The sequence below is a fragment of the Mustela nigripes genome, chromosome 2 (genome assembly GCF_022355385.1).
Source record: "Mustela nigripes isolate SB6536 chromosome 2, MUSNIG.SB6536, whole genome shotgun sequence".
NCBI classification, from domain to species: Eukaryota; Metazoa; Chordata; class Mammalia; order Carnivora; family Mustelidae; genus Mustela; species Mustela nigripes.
Window position 1 is genome coordinate 157328850 of NC_081558.1, and position 22426 is coordinate 157351275.

General features: G+C 41.5%; 1 protein-coding gene across 3 annotated transcripts in view; it reads left to right on the top strand.

Moving 5' to 3' along the window:
- The window catches only part of LSAMP (limbic system associated membrane protein), a 654328-nt gene that overhangs the window by 595299 nt on the left and 36603 nt on the right, over nucleotides 1-22426 (top strand). For all 3 annotated transcript variants that reach the window (XM_059391908.1, XM_059391909.1, XM_059391911.1), the window contains exons 4-6: nucleotides 8721-8855; nucleotides 18172-18292; nucleotides 18785-18933. In XM_059391908.1, coding sequence (XP_059247891.1) covers nucleotides 8721-8855; nucleotides 18172-18292; nucleotides 18785-18933 — 405 coding nt within the window. The remainder of the gene's footprint in view (nucleotides 1-8720; nucleotides 8856-18171; nucleotides 18293-18784; nucleotides 18934-22426) is intronic.

Sequence of the window (22426 nt, forward strand, 5' to 3'; positions counted from 1 at the left end):
GAAGAGGGAAGGAGAGAGAGAAGAGGGAAGGAGAGAGAGAAGAGGGAAGGAGAGAGAGAAGAGGGAAGGAAGGAAGGAAAAAAGGCAGGAGGGAAGGAGGAGAAAAGGAAGGGGGAAGGAAGGAAAAAAAGAATGATAAAAAATGCCATTTTACTCTGTATCTTGTGGATTCTGGAAGGCTCCATTGTACCTTGAGATATGGTGATACCAAACACTGTCAATCCAGAGTCTTCACACCACCGTTCACATCACGCTGCTCATTTCTCCTGCATGGAAAACTCTGTTTCAAGCAGGCTCACCAGGTTGCCACACCCTTTCACAATTTGCCAGCTCTGATTTTCTGCACGTGTGTTTTTCAACTTCCGGAAAACTCACTCCTCCCAGTAAGTCTTTCCTAATATGGAAGTCCCTTCTGTACTGTCCCTGTAGCTCCTTTGTGGCCTGTTGGCTTGTGTGTGCACCCGTGGCTTCGATGGGGCCCTGTATGTAAGCAGGTGGTGCTAAACTTCTAAATTATCAGGGTTTTTTTCCTCATTTATTGCTTCATTAGATTCTTTTAATAAGGAAGTTAAGTGGACAAACCTTATAAAAACTGAAGGCTGTCTTTTCTTTGTTTTTTAAGATTTTATTTATTTATTTGACAGACAGAGATCACAGGTAGGCAGAGAGGCAGGCAGAGAGAGAAAGCAGGGAAGCAGGCTCCCCTCTGAGCAGAGAGCCCGATATGGGGCTCGATCCCAGGACCCTGAGATCATGACATGAACCAAAGGCAGAGGCTTAACCCACTGAGCCACCCCTGAAGGCTGTCTTTTACTTTCTTCATCTAGAACTGAGCTGTATGGCTTTGGAAATGCCCTGTTATCCATTCTCAAACTCCCATTTTATACTCAGTAGACAGAAACAGAGCAGATTCTGAGAGCTGAGAGACCAGCTAACGACAGCATCTCACGGCTCTGTAATGATAAAAGCAGACATGACTCATTAGGAACCTGAGCTCCAGAAGCCCACAGACTGGTTCAAACCTCAGCTCTCTTTAATAACATTGTATATTGGGGCAAGTTCTTTAGAGCCTTCTCTAAACCTGGATTCCCTTGTTTCCTCATCGGTAAGCACTGGAACACAGTATTGTGAATTAAATGAGATAATATCTGAGCCACCTAGCCCTGTGCCTCGTAAATGTTTATTAAGTGCTAGCTCTGTCGACAGTTACTCTGCAATATTTCTGGAGCACCCCAGCATCCAACGTTGTGCTGCATACCCTGCTGGGAGGGGTACAATGATGAGCAAAACCAGATGTGGACCCTACAATGGAAGATTTGCTATTATCAATACAATTCCCCTCATAAAAAAAAAAAAATGGAACATAGGGAATCCTAATTTCAAGCCTAGCATTTAGAAGGGCAGAACAGTTTCTAAAAACTGACACGAAATAGGAGGTAATGGTTAAGTAGGAGTACAATTACACAATGTCACGCCCCAGGAATAAAAATGATGTGTAGATGGTGGCTTCCGGTTGGATGCTGAGCTCAAACTGTCAACTAGCTGGTTTTTTTGAATGTGAAAGCAAAAAATGCAATCCATAATGAATTGGGTCTCTCTGGATGCCAAGAAAAAATAATGCCAGGGCGTTCTTCTTCATTTGGCTCACACTCATTCATAGAGCCAAAGCCAGTTGTGAATCTTTCCTGGCATTGTGCTTGCCTCTGGTTTCTGGGTACTAACTACACCCTTTGGGGCTGCCGAAGGCATGGGGCCAATCTGCATAATCCACACCCTGTTGTGTCTTCCTATTCAAAGGGGGAACATTTCTACAGCAGGGCAACCAACCCCTTCCCTTCCATGTAGCTCAAATATCTCAATAGTCAAATACCTCGTTCTCTAGAGAGCTGTCTCTTTCATTGCCTCCAACTCTTCCTTAAAATCATCCCTATTGGGGGTGCCTGGGTGGCTCAGTGGGTTAAAGCCTCTGCCTTGGGCTCAGGTCGTGATCCCAGGGTCCTGGGATCTGCTCCGCAGGAAGCCTGCTTCCCCCTCTCTGTCTGCCTGCCTCTCTGCCTACTTGTGATCTCTGTCTGACTTGTGATCTCTGTCTGTGAAATAAATAAATAAAATATTTTTAAAAAATCATCTCTATTGTATCATCATTGTATGTCTTCAATGCAGTGCTCCTCCCGGTGTCCCCTTATTCTCTTATGATTGCTGCTTCTGACGAGTGTGTCTGCCCCCACCCCTGTCTTCTTAAAGTCATGGATCATTTACCAGCCCCCTCAATCCTCCCATGATGGGTGGTGAGAGGTGGGGATGAGAAGCTGTTTCAACCTTTGGTCAGAAACACTGTCAAATGCTAAAGGATCTCTCAGCTGGGTTGTGAAGCTGAGAAACAAAACTTCAAAGGGTCTAGAGGGAGACATGGCTGGAAATACAAACAGAACCCCATCGAAGGCATATTTCTTTTTAGATTTCTTGTGGGTTTTTTTTTTCCTCCCTTCCATTTTTTTAGCATGTTTGTATAGAACGTGATGTGCAAAAAAAAAAAAAAAAAAAAAAAAAAAGGGGAAGGAAGCAAAGACAGGAACATGTGAGTATGTCCTTAGGGAAAAAAAAAAAAAAGACATGAAACGTATTGTAAGAACAGAAACTTGTTACAGCATTTGAAGTTAGCACAGAAAACTTCAAATGGCATCACTGATTTGCAATCCTTTTTTCTTTTATTTTTAGAGGTAGAAGTTCATAGCTTGCTTTTGCTCGCCCTGTTCACTCTTCTTTCCAATCACAGGCCCACGCAAACACACACATTCGAGCACACATGTACCTTACAATACAAGCTCCATTCCTTTGCTTTTCATTAATCTGTATGTGTGTTTGTGTTAAAGCTAATCTGTTCACATCTACTTGTAAATACTCAAATTTAGGAGAGTAAAGAGAATGTCAATCCCATTTCTTTCTGTGGAAGAATGATCTGCAGAGATGTTGTGCTAAGATTTCTCAGAAGAGGGAGGAAAAATGATTTCTCCCTTTCCTAGCATGAATCTTTGAATTTCAAAGATTCATTTATGACTTTTTGCAAGTCATAAAATGCTCAAATTTTAGCAGGTTTTCTAAAGGCCATTTCCCATACCTCAAATAAAGATAAAGAAAGATGTCATGATGACTATTAGGATAGTAGTCTTTTTCTGTTTTGTTTTGTTTTTATCTCAAATAGGGCACTTTGTTGTCCTCTCTGGGGAATTGTCAAGAATAGGCCTGTTCTGTTTAATAAGCAAATTTTTGGGTATTAGTGAATTTGCATGCTATTTCCTAAAAGTTCAAGTGAATGGTTAAATGTGAATAAATTGTTATTTGTCCGCATGCACGTGTATCTGTGGGAAGGGGAAGGTGGGGTGGGGAGAGAGGGAGGGAAGAGAGAAAGGGAGAAGCAGGAAAGCAGTGCCAGGGAAATGTATTTCATTTCAAGTGGCCGCGTGCTTCCAAATGCCTGGTTGACCTTGGAAATCTGCATCAATCAACGTTTTGGATGTGAACTCCCCAAGTTTCACCAAAGCACAATATTCCGAAACTGCTAAGACGCTGGCACCTGGCATACTTTAATTGGCATGATTCCTGGCTGATTTGCTTCTACATTAGGGAACACAGAAGAGAACACTTTCCTCTCGCCGTTAGCTCTAGGCCCTTCTTTCTGACTTATGAAGAAATATTAAAAGAACTAATATGTACAATTTGAGTAAACAGTGACTACGAGGGGATATGCTAATTATGTGCAGGAGTTTGAAAGGCGCACCCACCGAGGAGGACGAGCCGTTATTTAGCCCGGTAGCTGAAAATTGCCAGGAGACACAAAAGCACATTAAGCAGAGGGAGATTTAAACTAAACGTCAGATCCCAGAATAAATACAACACTCGACGACGTGAGCAGGCTTGTGGAAATAGGTTGAGATGTTTAAAATACCAAAATATTGAAATTTGCATTTCAAGTAAACATTTATGCCAGGGCAGAAAATAACAGGAACAAGAGAAGAGCCCACGTTGTAGCCAGAGGGCTGTGTTCAGCTGGAGAACTTTGCAAGAGGTCAAGTGTCACGCTCTGACCCGAAAGCCTTCTTGAGGTTGAGAGTAGAGGGAAATGGCAGCAGGACCCTTGGGTTGAGAGCAGCTAGTCAGAGCGAACTGAAAGAAAGGAGGGGGAAGTGCCCTGAGGGGGACAGATATGGTTGGGGGCGGGGGTAAAGGGAAAGGAACAAGAGGATCTGAGCCCATTTTAGAATTCTGACTCAAGGGGTGCCTGGGTGGCTCAGTGGATTAAGCCTCTGCCTTCTGCTCAGGTCATGATCTCAGGGTCCTGGGAGGTCATGGTCTCAAGGTCCTGGGATAGAGCCCTGCATCGGGCTCTCTGCTCAGCAGGGAGCCTGCTTCCCCCTCTCTCTCTGCCTGCGTCTCTGCCTACTTGTGATCTTTCTTTCTGTCAAATAAATAATAAAATCTTTAAAACAAAACAACAACAAAAAAAAGAGTTCTGACTCAAGGTGAACAACATGTACTCCATCCTTTGAACAAAAACTTGCACTTGATCAGATAAAAGGTGTGTCATGGTGACTGTTTCCACTCAAGGGCTCTGTTGGTATTGCCACACTTTTTTTTTTTTAAGATTTTATTTATTTATTTGAGAGAGAGCACAAGCAGGGAGCAGGGGTAAAGGGAGAAGCAGGCTCCACTGAGCAGGGAGCCCAATGCCGGACTCAATCCCAGGACCCTGGGATCATGACCTAAGCTGAAGGTAGATGCATAAGTGACTGAGACACCCAGGTTCCCTCGCCACACCCTTTTGTGAAATAACTACACACAGCAAATACACCCTCAGGGCACAGCCAGAGATGCCCTATGTAGCTTTTCAACAGCAGAGGACTCGGCACACTCTTTCTCCCCCAGTGAAAACGTGCTCTGTGAGGATCATCGAAAGGAGTGGGACTGATACACCAGCTTCTCTTAGAGAATTACCGAGCCACCTTTCAATACTTCATTCTCTTGAGTTATATGATGTCTTGAATCTGACTCTAGTTTCTATTTGTGTCTCTTAATTTAGTTCAGCTAACTCAACAAACTAATCTGTGCCAAACCCTGTGCAACAGAAAAGCTCCCATTTCCTCTCAGATCACTGTGGCTTAATAAGAAATGCTCAAGGGAAGTAGGACAGATAATGTGTTGTGGGCCGAGTCCCTGCGGGTGTAAGAAAAATAGACCATCAAGAAGTGCCATGGGACTCTGGATGGCTCAGTCGGTTAAGCGTGGAACTTTTGATTTCAACTTAGGTCATGATCTCAGGGTTCTGGGATGGAGCCCAAAGTCGGGATCTGTGCTGGGTGTAGAGCCTGCTTAAGAGTCTCTCTCGCCCTTTCCCTCTGCCCCTCCCCATGCTCCTGCTCTCTCTCAAGAGTAGGAATAATAATAACAACAACAACATTAAAAAGAAGTGCCAGGAAGAATAAGAGTTTCAACTGAAGGACTGAAGGATCCAAAAGACAAAGGAAGAATGACAAGAAAGGCCCAGAGGTGTTGTTTAATACTTTAAATTCTTATCAATGGATGGAGGAAGACCATCTATCTTCTCTTACCTGTATTTTGTTTGTACACTGAGACTCCCCAGTCTACTGAAACAGCTCTGAACATGTGTGCTGGGGAACAAGGGAGCAAGAGAAGCAAAATGATCTTCCCGCCTTATGGATGGGGCACATAAGAGAAACTCCCCTTTGTCTTTCAGTGGTATTGGGGGAGATTTTTCCTGGACATGTGGAATTAAAAACTCATCCCATGACGCTCTGTTTTATTATCAGTTTACCAGAAAAAGCGGGATTATTAATACCTATATTAGCGTGTAAGAATCCCAGGTCCAAAAACCCAATAAACGCCACTTTATTTTCTCTAGTTCATCTGAGTGTGTACCCTCATAGGTTTATCATCTTCCCAAACTGCCTTAATTCATACTGCCAAGAGTCATCCTCCCTCTCCTGGAACAGGTTCATATTCTTTAGAAATTCTAAATGCAAGGTAGGGATTCACTACCCACCATTTCTAGGTATGTTATGTGAGTCAAAAAGAATTCAGCATTGTTGACCATCTCTAAGAAGACTGCATTGGTTCTCTCTTTCACTGACATCTCAGGACCTACCCAGGAATGAGGTTGATGGGTGTGGGGTCCCAGCAAGGCAGAAATCCTACACCATTCAGATATCATTCTGAACCCTTCTTCTTCTTCTTCTTCTTTTTTTTTAAGATTTTTTTTTTTTTAAGAGGGAAAGTACACAAACAGGGGGAGGGGTGACAGAGGGGCAGGGGGGGGCTCAGCATGGAACCTGCTGTGGGCTCCATCTCACGACCCTGAGATCAAGACTGCGCAGAAACCAAGAGTCAAGCACTTAGCTAACTGAGCCACTTAACTAACTGAACCGAACTAACTAACTAGCTAACTAACAGAACCAGACTAACCAACTAATAGACACTTTACTAACTGAACCAAACTCTTATTTTATTACAATCCACCATTATTATGAAAATCAGTAATGTTGTCTTACTATCAATTCCACGTCTGCTCTCCAGATTTTTTTTTAAAGATTTTATTTATTTATTTTCGCAAGAGAGAGAGAGAGGGCACACAATGGGGGGAGGCAAGAGAGAGAAGCAGGTTCCCCACTGAACAGGGAACCTGATTTGATTCAGGACTCAATCCCAGGACCCTGAGACCATGACCTGAGCCAAAGGCAGACACTTAACCCAGTGAGCCACCCAGGCGCCCATGCACTCCAGATTTTTTAATGAGTTTACACCTATTTTGGCCTGGAGTTGTCAACATTGCCATTTGTCTTCACGGTATTTGCATTTAGCCATAAGATTCTAGCATCAATTAGTTGACACAGCTCTCCATCCACAGCTGCAAGTATGCAGGAAAGAATTTTTTTTTTTTTCCTTTAAGCCCAAATTCTTCCCAGCTCATCCAATACAGTGGACTAGTACACTTCCTAAGATTTCTGTTTTCTTTCCTACTGCATTCTCCTTCTGTGATATGTGAAGTCAGGTCTGGCTGCTTCCCTGAATGTAGAGAAGAAAACAGGTGAAAACACAGACAGAGGAAAAAAATTAATCTTTGATAGATAATAGGCAGCTATTTCCTTAATAGACTTATTCTTAAGCATTTTCAGTAGAAACATGTGTTAGATAATGTGCAGGACTCGAGTACCAGATAATTCTATATAACTACTGCCTTTTATTGTTAGGATCGTATAGTTTCCTCAACACAAGTGATAATGACAACTGACAGGATACTTGAAGCTTGGAACAGTCCTGACAGTTGTGTTATAGGATGTTATCAAAGAGGCCCTGTGTTCTATTGGGATCCTAGTTAACAGGCTTGGCTGACATATTTAGACAGTGAATATGTCTCTGTGCTAGCTGTCTGCTATGTTGATTTGGCCATTGGGGAATTTCCAGAAAAGGAAAACAGCTTGTGGCATTTGAGTCAAGCTATTAATTGGTACCATTTAGTGTGGGATGACCAAGAGCAAGATTTCTTCACGGGACAGGACTGTGTCCTTTTGCACCCTTCCCAGCTGCTTTAGCCTAACCCAACAACAATGGGGTTTTGTAATTTGGTGTAAACAGGGTTCAGTTTAGCTGGAGTTAAAGTCAGGAGGCCTTTCTGGCCAAGCTCCTCCCCTGATCAGTCCCCCTTCCCCTTTCACCTTCTTTTCCCTTGGTTCCTTTTCCTCTCTTCCCGCTTCCTATTCCTTCTCTTCCTACCCCCACCCCTCTCCAAGAAGAAAGTTTTTTAGTCAATTATACTCCACCGGAGGGGAATTAAACAAGCCTGCCTGCCTTGAAATTCCATGACTAAATTCATTACTAAATGGACACATCCAACTTCATGGAACTTTCCAAAAAGGACCTCCAGAGCCCTAATACCAACTGATGAAGCCAGGGATACTGAGCTCCCTACCACAGTCGGTCACAAAGCACAGCATCAGCAGTACCTCCTTGTGGATCTGGATCCTGGCCTGAATGAAAGTCTCAGTGACGAAGTAGTTTGACACCGAGCACGGAAACCATAGCTGCAAGACGGGGTCTTGAACATGACCTTTGTAAACAGAATTCCACATAATCTGAGGGAGAAGACTGAGTTTCTCAAAAGGAAACCACTTTTCCTAACAACAACTTTGGTCAGAAGTGTGCTTTGCCACATGGTGTATTTAATAGCATGGTGTATTTAATAGAGCTTTGACAGTAGCCCCTCTGAACCATTACAACTCTGTGTCCAATTCCCACATGTTCTGAGCCCTTAGCCAGTGACTAATGGTTGTAGATGCATAAACACTTCAGCTTCTTGAACACTCAGTCAGGACAAGTTTGAGTGGGATATGTGCACTCCCCAGACCTCCCTGATGGATTAAACCAAGTTACTCTCTGAGGGATGTGACCTGCACCCTCTCTTGGCTTCTTCCTCTTCCAGGTCCCATTTTTCCACTCCCCTCATGGGTTTTCCCGAGAATGTTCCTTCTGTGATCACATTCACGTGACTTTTTGTCTTGGGGTCTGCTTCTATGGGACCTGACCTCAGACAAGCTCATTGTCAAATTATTAAAAAGTCATGGGCATTTACTGCTTCTGTAAAGAAAACATAGGTGTCCTATTGCATATTTGAAACTTAAAAAACAACCATGCAAATCTCTGTTTTTCAGGGAGAGAGTTTGAAGGAGAAGAAGAATATCTGGAAATTCTTGGCATCACCAGGGAGCAGTCGGGCAAATATGAGTGCAAAGCTGCCAACGAAGTCTCCTCGGCGGATGTCAGACAAGTGAAGGTCACCGTGAACTGTGAGTATGGCAAAAGCCAGCAGGTGCTGTGTGCCCAGGGCCCACCTCCACCACAGGCAAGCTCTAAAGATCCCATTAGCAAAGGAACATTGCATTTCAAGCAGATGCTCCTCGGGTCAGGGATGCACATTTATACATTGGACACATCCAAGGACAGGACTTGGCCCTTGAATGAGAGAAATCAACTCTACCAACTCTAAATATAAACCATAATGCATTTAACAATGCAATCTGTCTTTTACTGGGACAACAGAATTAAGAAAACATGATCAGACAGCCCTAGCATTTCTGGCAATCACTATTTTGGTCTTTGTGGAGAACAAGGTCACACCACTTTGGAAAAAGAAACAATTCAATTCTGCTTCAACTGGAATTTCTCTTATTGCATTGTTTATCAGAATGCAATAACCCTTCCTCTGCTATTTAACTAATCGGCCTTGAGAACAAATTTAAGTCACTGTGGTCAGGTATCCGATGTCCCTGACGGCTACAAGGGATACCTGATAAATTAGTTTGGTTATCTATTTGTCCCAAAGTATGGGCATTAGAGACGAAGATTTCACTAAGATGCATAGGTAATGGGCATACTTTGAACTTCCCAGATGAAAGGATCCTTAGATGTAGTTCAAAAAGACAGGGGGCGGGGGCGGATCCATATGATGTATGTCACCCAGCAAAGGAATAAAGAGAATTCGTTTACCCTGTTCAGTTCGGAGTGACTTTTCACATCATTCAAATTCAAGTTCCCTCATCACACAATCATGGTTAGTGACAGGGACAAAGGAACATCCTTATAGTTCCTATGCATTTGGTGCACACACACAGACATACACACATACCCTACACACCCATACATACATCTGCACATATAACACACATACATGCATGTATATAGGCACACAAAGACACATGCACAAACACATTAACCCATGTTTGAAAATATAGTTTAGACCATGATGAGTTACTTTCCATTATTTTAAGCCCTCCGTGAAGTCACCTATATACCAGTGATTCTATATAAATTCACTGTCATGGTAGATAGAATTGACTCCATTTTAGGGTTTAAGACTCTGAAGCCCAAGGAAGTAAAATTGACTTTCCAATGTGGAAGCAAGTATAAGAAAGTGGATTCAGATTCTGGCCCATTTGATTCTAAAGCCAGTATTCTCAGGAGGAAGAGGAAGAGAAGACATTTTCAATTCTTAGTGCCTACAATGTGCAGCACTGGACTAATGGAATTGTATTTAATTTTTACATGAGATGCGTTGGTTATCTCATGGTTATCAACGCATGAGATAAACATCATCAGTTCGACTTTATGAATTTGGAAACTGAGGCATAGAGAGCTGAGGAAACCTGCCTAAAGTGACCTGGTCTATGCCAGGCTGCTCCATTCTCGTTGCCCTGCTTTAACCTTGCAGCCTTCTGAGACAGTGAAATCTTCTTCACCCCACCCCTAGAAGAATCCAGTACATAGGACTCTGCCATAGATACTTATGGCAATCATTTCCAAGAAGCAAGGGATACATTTGATGAGCTCTGAAGTGCTTTTATCCTGTAGCTGCCTGCGATTTTTTTTTTTAGGAATAGAGTTTTGAAATGCCAGTATTACTATTCTTTTTCAGTGCTGGGTGTGTTTCAAAGACACATTAATGATCTCAGTGTTATAAAATGCTTTAGGATCTTTTTTTTCACATGAAAGGCAATTTCTGTGGGTGTTTATATAAGTTTATAATGAGGTTAGTTAGGTTCTTTTATGTACACACAGCCATGCGGTCCTCCTCCACCTCTTCTCTGACTTTTAGAGTTAAGATTTCCTTTTCTCTTAATTGACCTTCATCTTAATTAGATTTCGGAAAGTCCAATCATGGAGCACATAGAAAATATTTATGCTTCCATTGTGTGAAACATCAAAGTGGTCTGCATTGCAGATGGTTCCCAAGATCAAAGCCAGACGCCCGGGCCCTATTATTATTAGCGCAATTAGTCTGACATTGCTCCTTCTTGACTGTCCCCACAGTGTAACTTAGAGCAGAAGAAAATACTGATAATTTTTAAGAAAAAGCTTTTATGAAGATGTGAGCTTTTCCTAGTGATGAGTGAACCATGGAAGAATATAGACAGAACCTCAAGATTCTGAGATGTCTAACAATAAATTACACAGAGTTTTATAATGAGCTTAGTTAAACATACAGAATGGATGCCCTAACCAGCAGCACCTAGCACATACCTGACCTTATAAAAATTGCTCAGTGAATGTTGACTGAGTGAGTAGGTAAAAATCTCACAGGTAAGGTCTGCCCTCTTCACATTTCTCCAAACTCATGTCACCTTTTTTTAACCAGCACTTCATCAGCTGGGTTTGTATCACATTAGAACAACTAGCCATGTACTTGTTGTACTGTTCATGCAATTTGTCCTATTTAAATGTAGTTGTATTAAGTAGATAAAGTCTCCGGGATTGAATTACAGAACCAGGTCTGGCTAGCAAAACTTGTTCCTACCAAGAAATACCCGGTATTACCTGTATCACTTCATCTAAGCCTATGTATTGTGAAAGTGTCACATTATTTAAAGTGATTCCTCTTCCTTTTCAAAACTCAGGGTCTGGAATTAGTTCAGGGACCAGGATGGCTAAGATAAATAATGACTAAATAGCTTATTGTAATGAAACAGACCCTGAGTACCACTGGAAAAAAAAAAAAAAAAAGTTCTAATGCTGGTAATTTTCTCCTACGAGCATTTCATTGATTCATTTACTCAGTTGCCAACAGATATTTGTTGCTGGACACTGAGAAGTTAGAGCAGTAAGTAAAAGATGTAGACATAACAGTTTCCCCTGTTTACCTCACAAGCTGGATTCTACGGCCTCTCCTTTTTATTTCTCTTGGATAATCCTTCTTCACAGTTGGTTTATAGCATTGCATATAGCCATTTGACATGCAACATCTATTTTCTAAGTCGTGAGAGGTCCTGGAGTTTACAGAAGCTAAATTATTGACTTGAAATCTCTTCAACTAAATAAGCTTATTCCTAGCACAATAGACAGGACTTCTAGTTTCTTGTGTCTTACAGCACAGCTGCTTATTTCTTCCAGGTACCATCCCTAGAGACAACTGTCCTTTCTGACAGATTACCTCAATTTCACTTCTCACAGTGGATTAAAAGTGGCTGCTTATGGGTTTACCTCATCTTAGTGGCCCAGTATCCTGAGGATCATATCTAGTGCATAGTCAACGTTCAATAAATGCAGACTGTTAAGTTTATTTGGATTCTCCTTACACTGAACTCTTCCTATTTCTGCAGAAATACTTCTCCAAAGCTGCCCCCAATTCTCAAGACTTCCCTCCATACCATTAACCAGCTAAGATTCCTGCTTTCCACCTTCCCACAATGATGTCTCCAACTAGGTTCACACTACCAAGCTATAACTTCTTTCCCCCTCTACTTGTCTCCATATGAACTCAGCTCTGCCTCCACACTGATGTCTAGAACTAATGAACTCAACACAGATGGGGAGTGGGGCATGAATGCTGGCATTTCTAAGGCTCACCCTTAACCTTTGATAGCCATTTACGAGAGGAGGCAGAGGTTAGTTACCATAGAATTTACCACTGGGACTGGAGACATCCTTTGTTTCAACTGCATTTAACTCAGTGCTTTGATCCAAAAATCACCTAATGATGAGATTTCAGGAAAATGACTGCTCATTATGGAACCAGACTGGCTACTTTCTCTGGATATTCACAACTACAGCTATGCATTCTCCATGCCAACCTCTAGTTTATTCTTATATTTGGCATGGTGTCAGTAAAGACATATCCTCATGCTTATGACTCCATTATGGGACCCCCAGAGAAAATAGTATGCATCCAAAGTTATTACAATCTTACCATAACTTTGCAACGTGAACAAGAACCATGATTTTCTGAATTCCTTCAGAGTACCAAGACTGTGCTAGAGATTTTGTATGAGTCACTGTAATCATGACATTGACAGTGGCTAACCAAGGAGGGAGGTGTATTGGGCCTGAACTACCCCAGCAGGGAGGTATTTACTTTATCACTGACATTATTTACTATGTTAAGTTTACTATTTCTGGGACATAGTGATTAAAAAAAAAAGATTACTTTGAGTTCATTTTATTATTATTTCTAAATTCTCTAAAGATAGTACCTTTCTTATTGCCTCTATTCTCTGCCCCTGCTCTGTTGGTGCATCACTGCACACTAATCCCAAAAGATAATCAAATCATCCCTCTTACAGAGAGGACACAAACAGAGCTCAGAGAATATAAGCATTCTTGGCCATAAAATCAAAGAACTTGTGAGTGGTAAGAAGAGTTGGGATTCTAACTCAGGTCTAACTCCACAGCCCTCTTTCCTTACAAAACACCATGTGAATAATAGAAATACAAGTAATAAATATCAAATGATAGCAATAATAATAATAAAAGTAATCACTTCAGGTGTTAAACATGCTCTCATATACATGATTTCTTTCGATCTTTACATCAAACCTGTGAGACAGATCACAAGGGTCATCAACACCATTTATAGGTGGGGGACCCCAGGAGATCAACATGTCACCCCTGGGTGATGACAACCTAAGTGGCACAGGCAGAAACTGAGCCCACAACTCCTGATTTCTAATGCGGGTTTATACCCCTTAAGTCACTGCATGCTGTGCCATTTTTGATACCTTTTAGTAATAGAAGAACATTTATATTTTAAGCTACCAACATGTTCCCCTAACTGGCTATTTGTCCCTATTAGGAATTCATTTCTTTTTAAAGGAGCTCATTGAAATGGAAGCCCGGAGAGGTTCAGAGCATAGGCTTCAAAACATGGGTTCAGATCTAGACTCCATCAAATGCTGGCTATGTGAACTTGGAAAAGTTTTTAACCCTGTGTAGGTCTGTCTTCTCATTCATAAACTAGGGTTAATAAGCCTTATGTCCAAAAGCTATTATTTGGATGAAAAGAATACCAAAAGCCTAGTAGAGTGCTAACACATGGTAAATGCGCACAAGTTGAGACCTTTATTAAGAATTTTTTTCTTTTATATTATTATTCCAAAAATTAGGATGATTGAAAGAATGATGTTTTGTTTGCTAGGCTACTGTCACTGTTATCCTATTCATTCCAATTGAAAAACTCTTGTTGTTGGTGATTTTAGAGGAAGAAAGTCCTTATTAATATTTTGAAGTAATAAAGACTGGAAGAGTCTTTTGAAAATTGTAGGCTATTCCAAAGTCACATAAAGAATAACAATGAACTCTGCAGAATTTTTATTAAGCTACATTTTTATTATAACAATATTTTGAGCAGGGACATCTATTATTTTTACTATACTAGGCATGCTGCAATGTGATTTGTAATAATTTTCTTAGCCTCACCTATACAAAATTCATTACAAATGAATTTTGAAATGTTCATTCCAATAAGCCATGAGTGAACAGAACTGCACCATTGTGTCATCTGAGGAATATTAGAAACAATGACTTCTTTGTACATTTATCATTATCTGTGAATTTACCTTGGTAGGAGAAACATCCTAGATTTTCAAGGAGAGAAGCAAGTGTTTGGCCTTTGTAATTGACCAGTGTCATCCTATCCTCAAATTAATACACCCTAATTTGCTATCACCTTTACAATCCTGGTGTCTCTGAGGAGCTAGTAAGTAACTTACTACATAGGTATTCAGGTTTACACTAATGGAGAAATAAGTAAAGGAGATGTATGAGAGGCCCAATTGCCCCCATTATTAGAGATCAAGATGGTTAGCAGTGGTACTTAGTGTGGGGGACTTATCTCTCCAATCATGGCAGCCTTGAAATGGGGCAGGAAGGAGAGAGAGCCTACTCACCTGAGAGCAGGAAGGAGAGGGCCCGAATAAGAGTTTAGTGTGGAGAAGCAGAGGAGAACCTCTGTTCCCTGCCAGAAGGTTGGTCCCAAAAGGAAGCAAGGAAAGAGATGGGCCAAAGAAATCTCATTTATTCTTTCCAGACTTTTCAGTCAAAGTAATTCCTTCCTTGTGAGTCTCAGAACAAGGAGGTATACTAAATAAGCTCCTACCACATAGAAGGAAACATCCAGAGTGAGGAAGAACTCTCCCACAAGATGGATTCCTCATCCCATGGTGGAGGGGCTGGGGGCCATGTTCCATGGCCTTATTATGTTGAGTTGCCACAGACATGAGTGTCAGAGGTGGAAGTGATGGAAAGTATGGAGTCAGACCCAGGTTAGGGCTGGTTTAGCAAAAAGGTAGGCATCATTAAGGGTTTGTCATTCATAACCATGTGGCTTCAGAAACTCACAAACACTGGTTAAAACTCCTTTTACACATTGAGAAATTAAACAAATCAGTAGAATCACAAACAAGATTATCTCTTTGGCCAGCATGCTACATATTGTGGATTCATTGGCAGCTTCAGAACCTACTACAGTGAAGAGGTAAGGAATGGGAAACTAGTATTCGTTCATGGTCATCCATTTCTCTGCTTACAGATCTTTTCACAATGGATGGCATCATTAAATCCCCAACCCAGAAACCTGACATTGCTCCTTCTTTCCCTTATCCTTCATGTCTATTCTTGTCAATTCTGAGGCTTCATATCTCTCAATTTCAATTCTGTCCTTTCCCTTCCATCCCCTTTATCACAAACCTAGTGCGGGCTATCTTGGGTTCCTTCAGTACTCTCCAAGTGGACCTCCCTGCCTCTGGTTCCAGCATCCTCATTTGAGGAAGGTGAGGCAAAGTGACTCTGGACAAAGCATGATCTTCTGTAATGAGGAAGGACAGTGAGGTATAGAGCCTGGATTTGAGCTCATGTCTATCAAACATTAAATCCAAGCTCTTAACCTCTATTCAGTGCCCCATCTCTATACAAATACCTCCCCCACCAGCACCACTACCACCAATTATTCCATGATCTTTTGAACTAATGTGTTCTAATGATCCGTACAGCAAATCACCAAATGAAAGAATTTTAAATGGAACCTTGGAGATCATTTAAAGCTAACTCATTCTTTCAAAAGAAGAGAAAGAAAAAGTTCAAACTGGTGTAGACACTTGGGCAGGCCATAGTTCTGTTTAAGAGAAGAGTCAAAATCTGACCTGAGGTTTCCTGTTTCTGACTGTTAATCCTGACTCCTAACTCATGGAACAGATAAATAAACTGTAATTTTAAAAGTTAATAATTTAAGGGCTAAATGAGTTATGGGTATGAACATACACCTGGGTCATAATGATACCAACTGCCCATTTGTGAATGATGGGCAGTTTTGACTAGAATTGTTTTTTGGATTTTTTGTTGTTGTTTTTTGTTTTTAAAGCTGGAAGGGTTAGTAGAGGTCATTAAAGTGTGGTTCCCTTACTTTATAGGTAATAAAACCAAGGCTCAGTAAGATAAACTGTGTGATGGGAGGTCCACGCAACCAAACTGAAATTAAATTCCAGGACTCCTAGCTTCCAATCCAGGGTTCTTTCCACTCATCTGGCTACTTCTTTGTGTCTTTACAAAAATGAGTAGATGGGGGGCGCCTGGGTGGCTCAGTGGGTTAAGCCTCTGCCTTCACTCAGGTCATGATCTCAGGGTCCTGGGATCAAGCCCCACGTCAGGCTCTCTGCTCAGCAGGGAGCCTGCTTCCCCCTTCTCTCTATGCCTGTCTCTCTGCCTATCTGTGATCTCTGTCTGTCAAATAAATAAATAAAATATTTAAAAAAAAATGAGTAGATGGGTCTAAAATAAAACAGCCATTTCCACCACCCACTTTGGCACATCTGTCTACATATGGCTAGTGATGCTTATCCAAATGTGCTTTAACTCCTCCTGTCTCTGGCAGTAATTTCAAGATGTCCAAGCTGATATAAAAATGAAATGGAAGAGAAAACTGCAAACCTCATGGTTTTGTGTGTCCTTTTAAACTAAGATCAGAGGGCGCCTGGGTGGCTCAGTGGGTTAAGCCTCTGCCTTCAGCTCAGGTCATGATCCCAGGGGCCTAGAATCGAGTCCCACATCGGGCTTTCTGCTCAGCAGGGAGACTGCTTCTCCTCATCTCTCTCTGTCTGTCTCTCTGCCTACTTGTGATCTCTCTCTGTGTCAAATAAATAAATAAAATCTTTAAAAAAAAAAAATAAGATCCGAGTCTTCTATAGGCAGGGAACTTGGAAAACAGTTTTGTGTATGAAAATAAAAATCAAAACTGAGTGAGCCAGACCAAGTGCTGAAGAGCAGAGATTTAAATGAATTTTGTGTACTAGAGTTTATTTTGCTAATTTCCCTAAATAAGCTTTCTCCTCTACAAAATCTAAATAGACTGTTTGGGTCTATTTTTGACTTGTGAAAGAGCCAACTTGCCATTTCCTGCCAAATGACCTTTGGACGGAAATGTCCTTTTCTCCTTGAAGGTCCATAACCTGTACAAATACAGCATCATCAAGGCAAGAGCTTGTATCTACCACCCAGCTCAGCCATCCGGACCTGTAAACACTTGTTCCATCCTCTGTAGGATTTTTTTAAAGAATCATGGCAAATTAGAATATAAGATGTGTTTCTGAGCTCATTTCAAGGCTGCTACAACTTTGCAGACCCAACTCTAAGCAGAACATATCAAGTGTACAACTCCCCACCAACACAGAAAACTGACACACCAGGCAGGCTTCTCTGCGCCAGGGTACACTTCAATTGCACACTCACACACAAAAGCACAATTTACTTGGGTCCTAGCAATAAGGAAACACTTAGAAAAAAGAGGTCAGCATCTAACACTAGTTTGTTTTTCTGAATCTCTGCAATGATTATCAGGCTGAACTTATGTTGGGAGAACTTTAATCCTCTATCGCTTTGACCAGACTTCTTACTACCATCTCAAACTATAACAATAATGGTGATAATAATAATGATGAGAAAGAAAAATTGTTCAAATTAGACATTTAAAATCCCAAGTCCTTTGGTATCACCTCTGAATTTATGAAAAGAAAAAAACACCTAAATATTATAATCTATGCTTGAAACAATTGATAGTCTATGGGAGTAGGGAAAGAAATCCTAAATTCCATCGCCATAAAACCCTATTAAGTATCCCATTTAAGTAAAACAAGTCTATGGTTTCATTAATCATCCCTTATTTTTATTTCATTTTCTAGTGATCAGTGCCATTCAACTGATCACAAAATTCATGTAAATGAGGCTTGAAGACGATTCCTTTCGTGCAGTTCTCAGATCAGACCATCTTTTCTGAGTCCGTCTAGCAGGGAAATTCGGCAGCACCCTCTGACTCTAGTGTCAACAGTGTGCCTGTCTTTTCTACAGATCCTCCCACTATCACAGAATCCAAGAGCAACGAAGCCACCACAGGGAGGAAAGCTTCACTCAAATGTGAGGCCTCGGCAGTGCCTGCTCCTGACTTTGAGTGGTACCGGGATGACACCAGGTATGTTCCAAATGAGCAGGGCCCCCATCGCTCCAACAGGTGATCTTGGGGACAGAACCAAGTTCCTCTGTCATGATGTGGGTTAACACTATTAAACTCTTCTTTTTCTCATCTCTGTATTAAGTGCTTTGGGGCCTGTAGTTCTTAACCCAAAGCCCCAAGGCATTCAGGTTACATGCAAAGAGGGAGGTAGGTGCTTAATGGGTTGTTTCCCAGAAAGTTTTCCTAACTTTCCTAGAAAGACCTGCATGTCTTTCTTACCTGTAGCAGAAACCAAAGCCCGATAAACTCATCCATTCCAGAGTTTTCTCTGTCAGTGGACATTGATTCTGATGATATGGGGTTGCATGATTAAAATAAGGAATTGAGCAGGAAACCACAAGCTCTAACTATTACATTTCTTTCTAAGTCCGCCAGTATCATGATGAAAAAGGGGTTACTGCACCAAGTCTTCATCAGTGTTTCTTTTTACTCTTCTGTGTTTGAACTCAGGATAAACAGCGCTAATGGCCTTGAGATTAAGAGCACGGAGGGCCAGTCCTCCCTGACGGTGACCAACGTCACTGAGGAGCACTATGGCAACTATACCTGCGTGGCTGCCAACAATCTGGGGGTCACCAATGCCAGCCTAGTCCTTTTCAGTAAGTATGCCAAAGTAGGGCCTGACTCACCAGAACAAGTCAACTAGTTCTCCAGTGGAAAACTCGAATATCATTGACTTACCTTATCATCTATGTTACCTATTAAAGGTAAACTTGCACAAAAACAAGAATGTAGTCACTGAAACAAAAACACAGGCCCTTCATCCCTATGCATGAGGCAGGATTTACAAATGAAATAATTTCTCTCTCCATCTCCTGGCTTACTTTTGATAACTACTTTGTGGTTTTTTGTTGTCGCTGTTGTTGTTTTTCAACTTTTTAAAAAAATTCTGTTTTGTTTTATTTTCCCCCCGGTTGGTTAACTATAAGAATATTCAAAGAACAGAAATCTCCCTAAGGAACAGAGGTGATGTAAGATCCTGGAACATGGATGGCAGTTAAAAAATGGCCCTAGTAAGAGTGATTGAGGAAGAAAAATTCCATGAGTCTGGGTAAGGTGCCGGGAGAAGGGAGAGGCTAGGAAAAGAAAGTGTATTTCTAACAACACAGGAGAAATGATGGAGTGAATGATTAAAACATGATACAAATCTAAAGGAAGAAAAATGGCTGCAGAAAGATTTCTATACGACAGCAGGAAACACTACGTACCTGACATATTTTTGGAAGAGATAAAATCGTAGGAGAGAGGAGCATTTCCAAAGACCAGAGAAGATCCTAAGGCCAACTGAAGAGGACTCAGTTGTTTTAACTTCCTGGTATTCGTAGGAGAGCCCACGTCAGAGCCTGACTCTGTAGTAGCTGTTACGTCAGCTATCTGACCCCTCCCTTGCTGGCCCTGAAGCTATGAGCGTAGACACAAATGCCCCCTGAGAAACAGAAGGATGACGGGTGAGATTAGGAGAAGATGACACATTTGGAATAGGAAAGCAAGTCTACAGTTCCATTAGTAATCTCTTATTTTTACATAGTTCTCTAGCGATCAGTCCCATTCAGCTGATCACAAAACTCGGGAGTAAGAAAATGGAATTTGGAATAGGAAAATGTTTATCAGAGAGAGTAAAACAAACAAATGGGCCAGAAAGTTCATTTGACTAAGAGATAGTCCAAAAGCTTTACTATTATTATTTTGGATACTCTCGTTTCTCTTCAGATCGCATAAATCTTTCACCTTTTACTATTATGATTTTGGAATAACAAACCACAAGGAATTTTTTTTTTCCTGCACATGTTCAGTTGGAAAAGCTAGAAATACTACAACCAGGAGAGATGTTTCCATCTTGCTTTATCTGATTTAGATGAGCCTACAAGAATATATATATATATATATATATATTTTATTTATATATTTTTTTTTCTTGTAGGCTCATCTATATATATATATTTTTAGGATAAAAATCAATTTAAGTGAAAGTTCTCTTGAGATGAAGTAGTAAAGCCATTTTATAACTGTTCAAGATCCAACTCTGCTTATAAAAAACAACCGCCACAAACTATTCTAAATCTGGGCTTCAGTTTCTCACCTAAAACTCGTGTTGACTTCGACCTATCACTGTTTGATGGCATACAGTCATACAAACTCTTGAAGTTTAAAATCATAGGAATTTTAATACAAAGTTTAAAATTCATATCCCTGTTTACTTGTCTCCAAAGACCAAACATCAGTAGTGTTCTTTACTTCGGCTAGAGACACCAATACCTCAAGACAATTGAGAAGGTATTTATTAAGAAATGTAGTTACTTGTTTCATTCTTGGCATCAGGGATTCCATAAACAGGGGGGAAAAGCCTCCACTCTGCATCCGAGATTCTGATGTATCTAACATAACCTGCTGAAGTAGAACGACATACACTTACTAAGAGGTTCTGTAGGGACACTAAGAGGTTTCATACAGAAAGTGGAACCGTTAGGTTAGAGAAAGTGAACAACTATAATTTGCATTAAAGCATTTTTCCTTGTATCCCACCCAGAAGAAGCATGCTAATATATTGCAAATAGTAAAATGACACCTATAGACAGAGAGAGGACGGTGGAGGAGGATGGAAGGGTGGGCTAGGTCAGAGATAATGGAGATACCTACCGCTAGTGTGCTGGTGGTGATGAAGGGTAATCTCCAGCCATGGATTAGTCATAAAAGTCCAATACCATTGCCCTAGTCATAAAAGTCCACTTAAAGGACCCACCCATAAAATTAAGAAATGCCAAGAATCTTACAGAATCTCTGTTTGTAAGCTGAGAATCACAGACTTGGGCAAGTGTATCAAAATCACATTGTGACTTCACAGAGCTCACCTGAAATTATATGATAGGGAAGTGCACAGCACCATAATTAAAGGGACACTGTTTCCCCTTGGGTCCACACTGCCCTCTGCAGAGCAGCCTTCTTAGGCATCAACTCTGCATTGGGCAGCACATGCATCAGCATTGGGTTTGTAACTGGTTTCCCACCGTATGGGAAAGTTTCAGAGGCATCATGATGAAAATGAGTGGAACTCCTGCCCTCTTTCTTAGACCCAAGACCCAAATATGGACATGTTAAGGGGGAAGCTGCACTTCTTAACCAACCGAAAGGGCACTTCCACCATGCCTACCTCACTGTGACGACAGGGAGGCCCCTTGTGACAGCCACGATAGCTGAATCCTTGGGAATACAGCTCTATGGAACTCTAGTCACACAGGCAAGAGAGAAAGAGAGAGGAAGAGGGTGGGAGGAGGTGGGAAAGGAGGGAAGAAGGGGGGGAAGGAAGTACCTAAGTGAACAGATTGCCCATTACGTGGACTCAAAGTAGATGGGTTGAATGGGAAGAAGGAAGACACTGCTGGTGGCGGTACTTTTCCACAGAACAGAGTCAGAAGGGGAGAGATGCTTGGGAGGGGCGGCTACCACAGCCCTGACAGAGAGTACTGTGTGGGTAGCGGGGAGCTGTGCTGACCCAGCTGGTCCAGAGCAGATGAGGCAGCTGGTGAGCTGCTGCCAGCCAGAAGGAGGTAGCCAGGAAAACTGGAGGGCCAGAGCCCCGAAAGAGTTCGTGATTATCCATCTTCACAGGGGTGTCAGCACATTTCCAGTGTCCACCTCAGTGACATGTGCTGACTTTTTACGCAGGGTCAGTTTGTGGTCACGGATTCTTCTTGTCCTCCACTGTCTATTCAAATATTGCTCTCCAGAAGGGTCAAAGTAATTAAATGAAAGTGCAAGAATACATTGTATTCACAGTAATTTTTTCCTAAGCCAGTGGAAGCACTCCTTTTTCCTTTGTTTCCTTCTCCACACATTCCAGCATTGTTTTACCGAGAACTGTACTACCTCAAGCTGTATCATATCCAACTTTATATATTTTTCTCCATCCTGGGAAAAGCATTACATTGTGTAATTTTTCTGAACACATTAGTCCAACAGTACAGTGTGTACCAGCAAAGATTCAGCTCCTTAGTCCTCCTCAGCTGTGGGGATATGCACCACATGGAGGAAGTTTTCTGTTGATGCCAAGAGAAGGTCCATCTCCAGCACATGGAACATCACAGATTTTGTTTC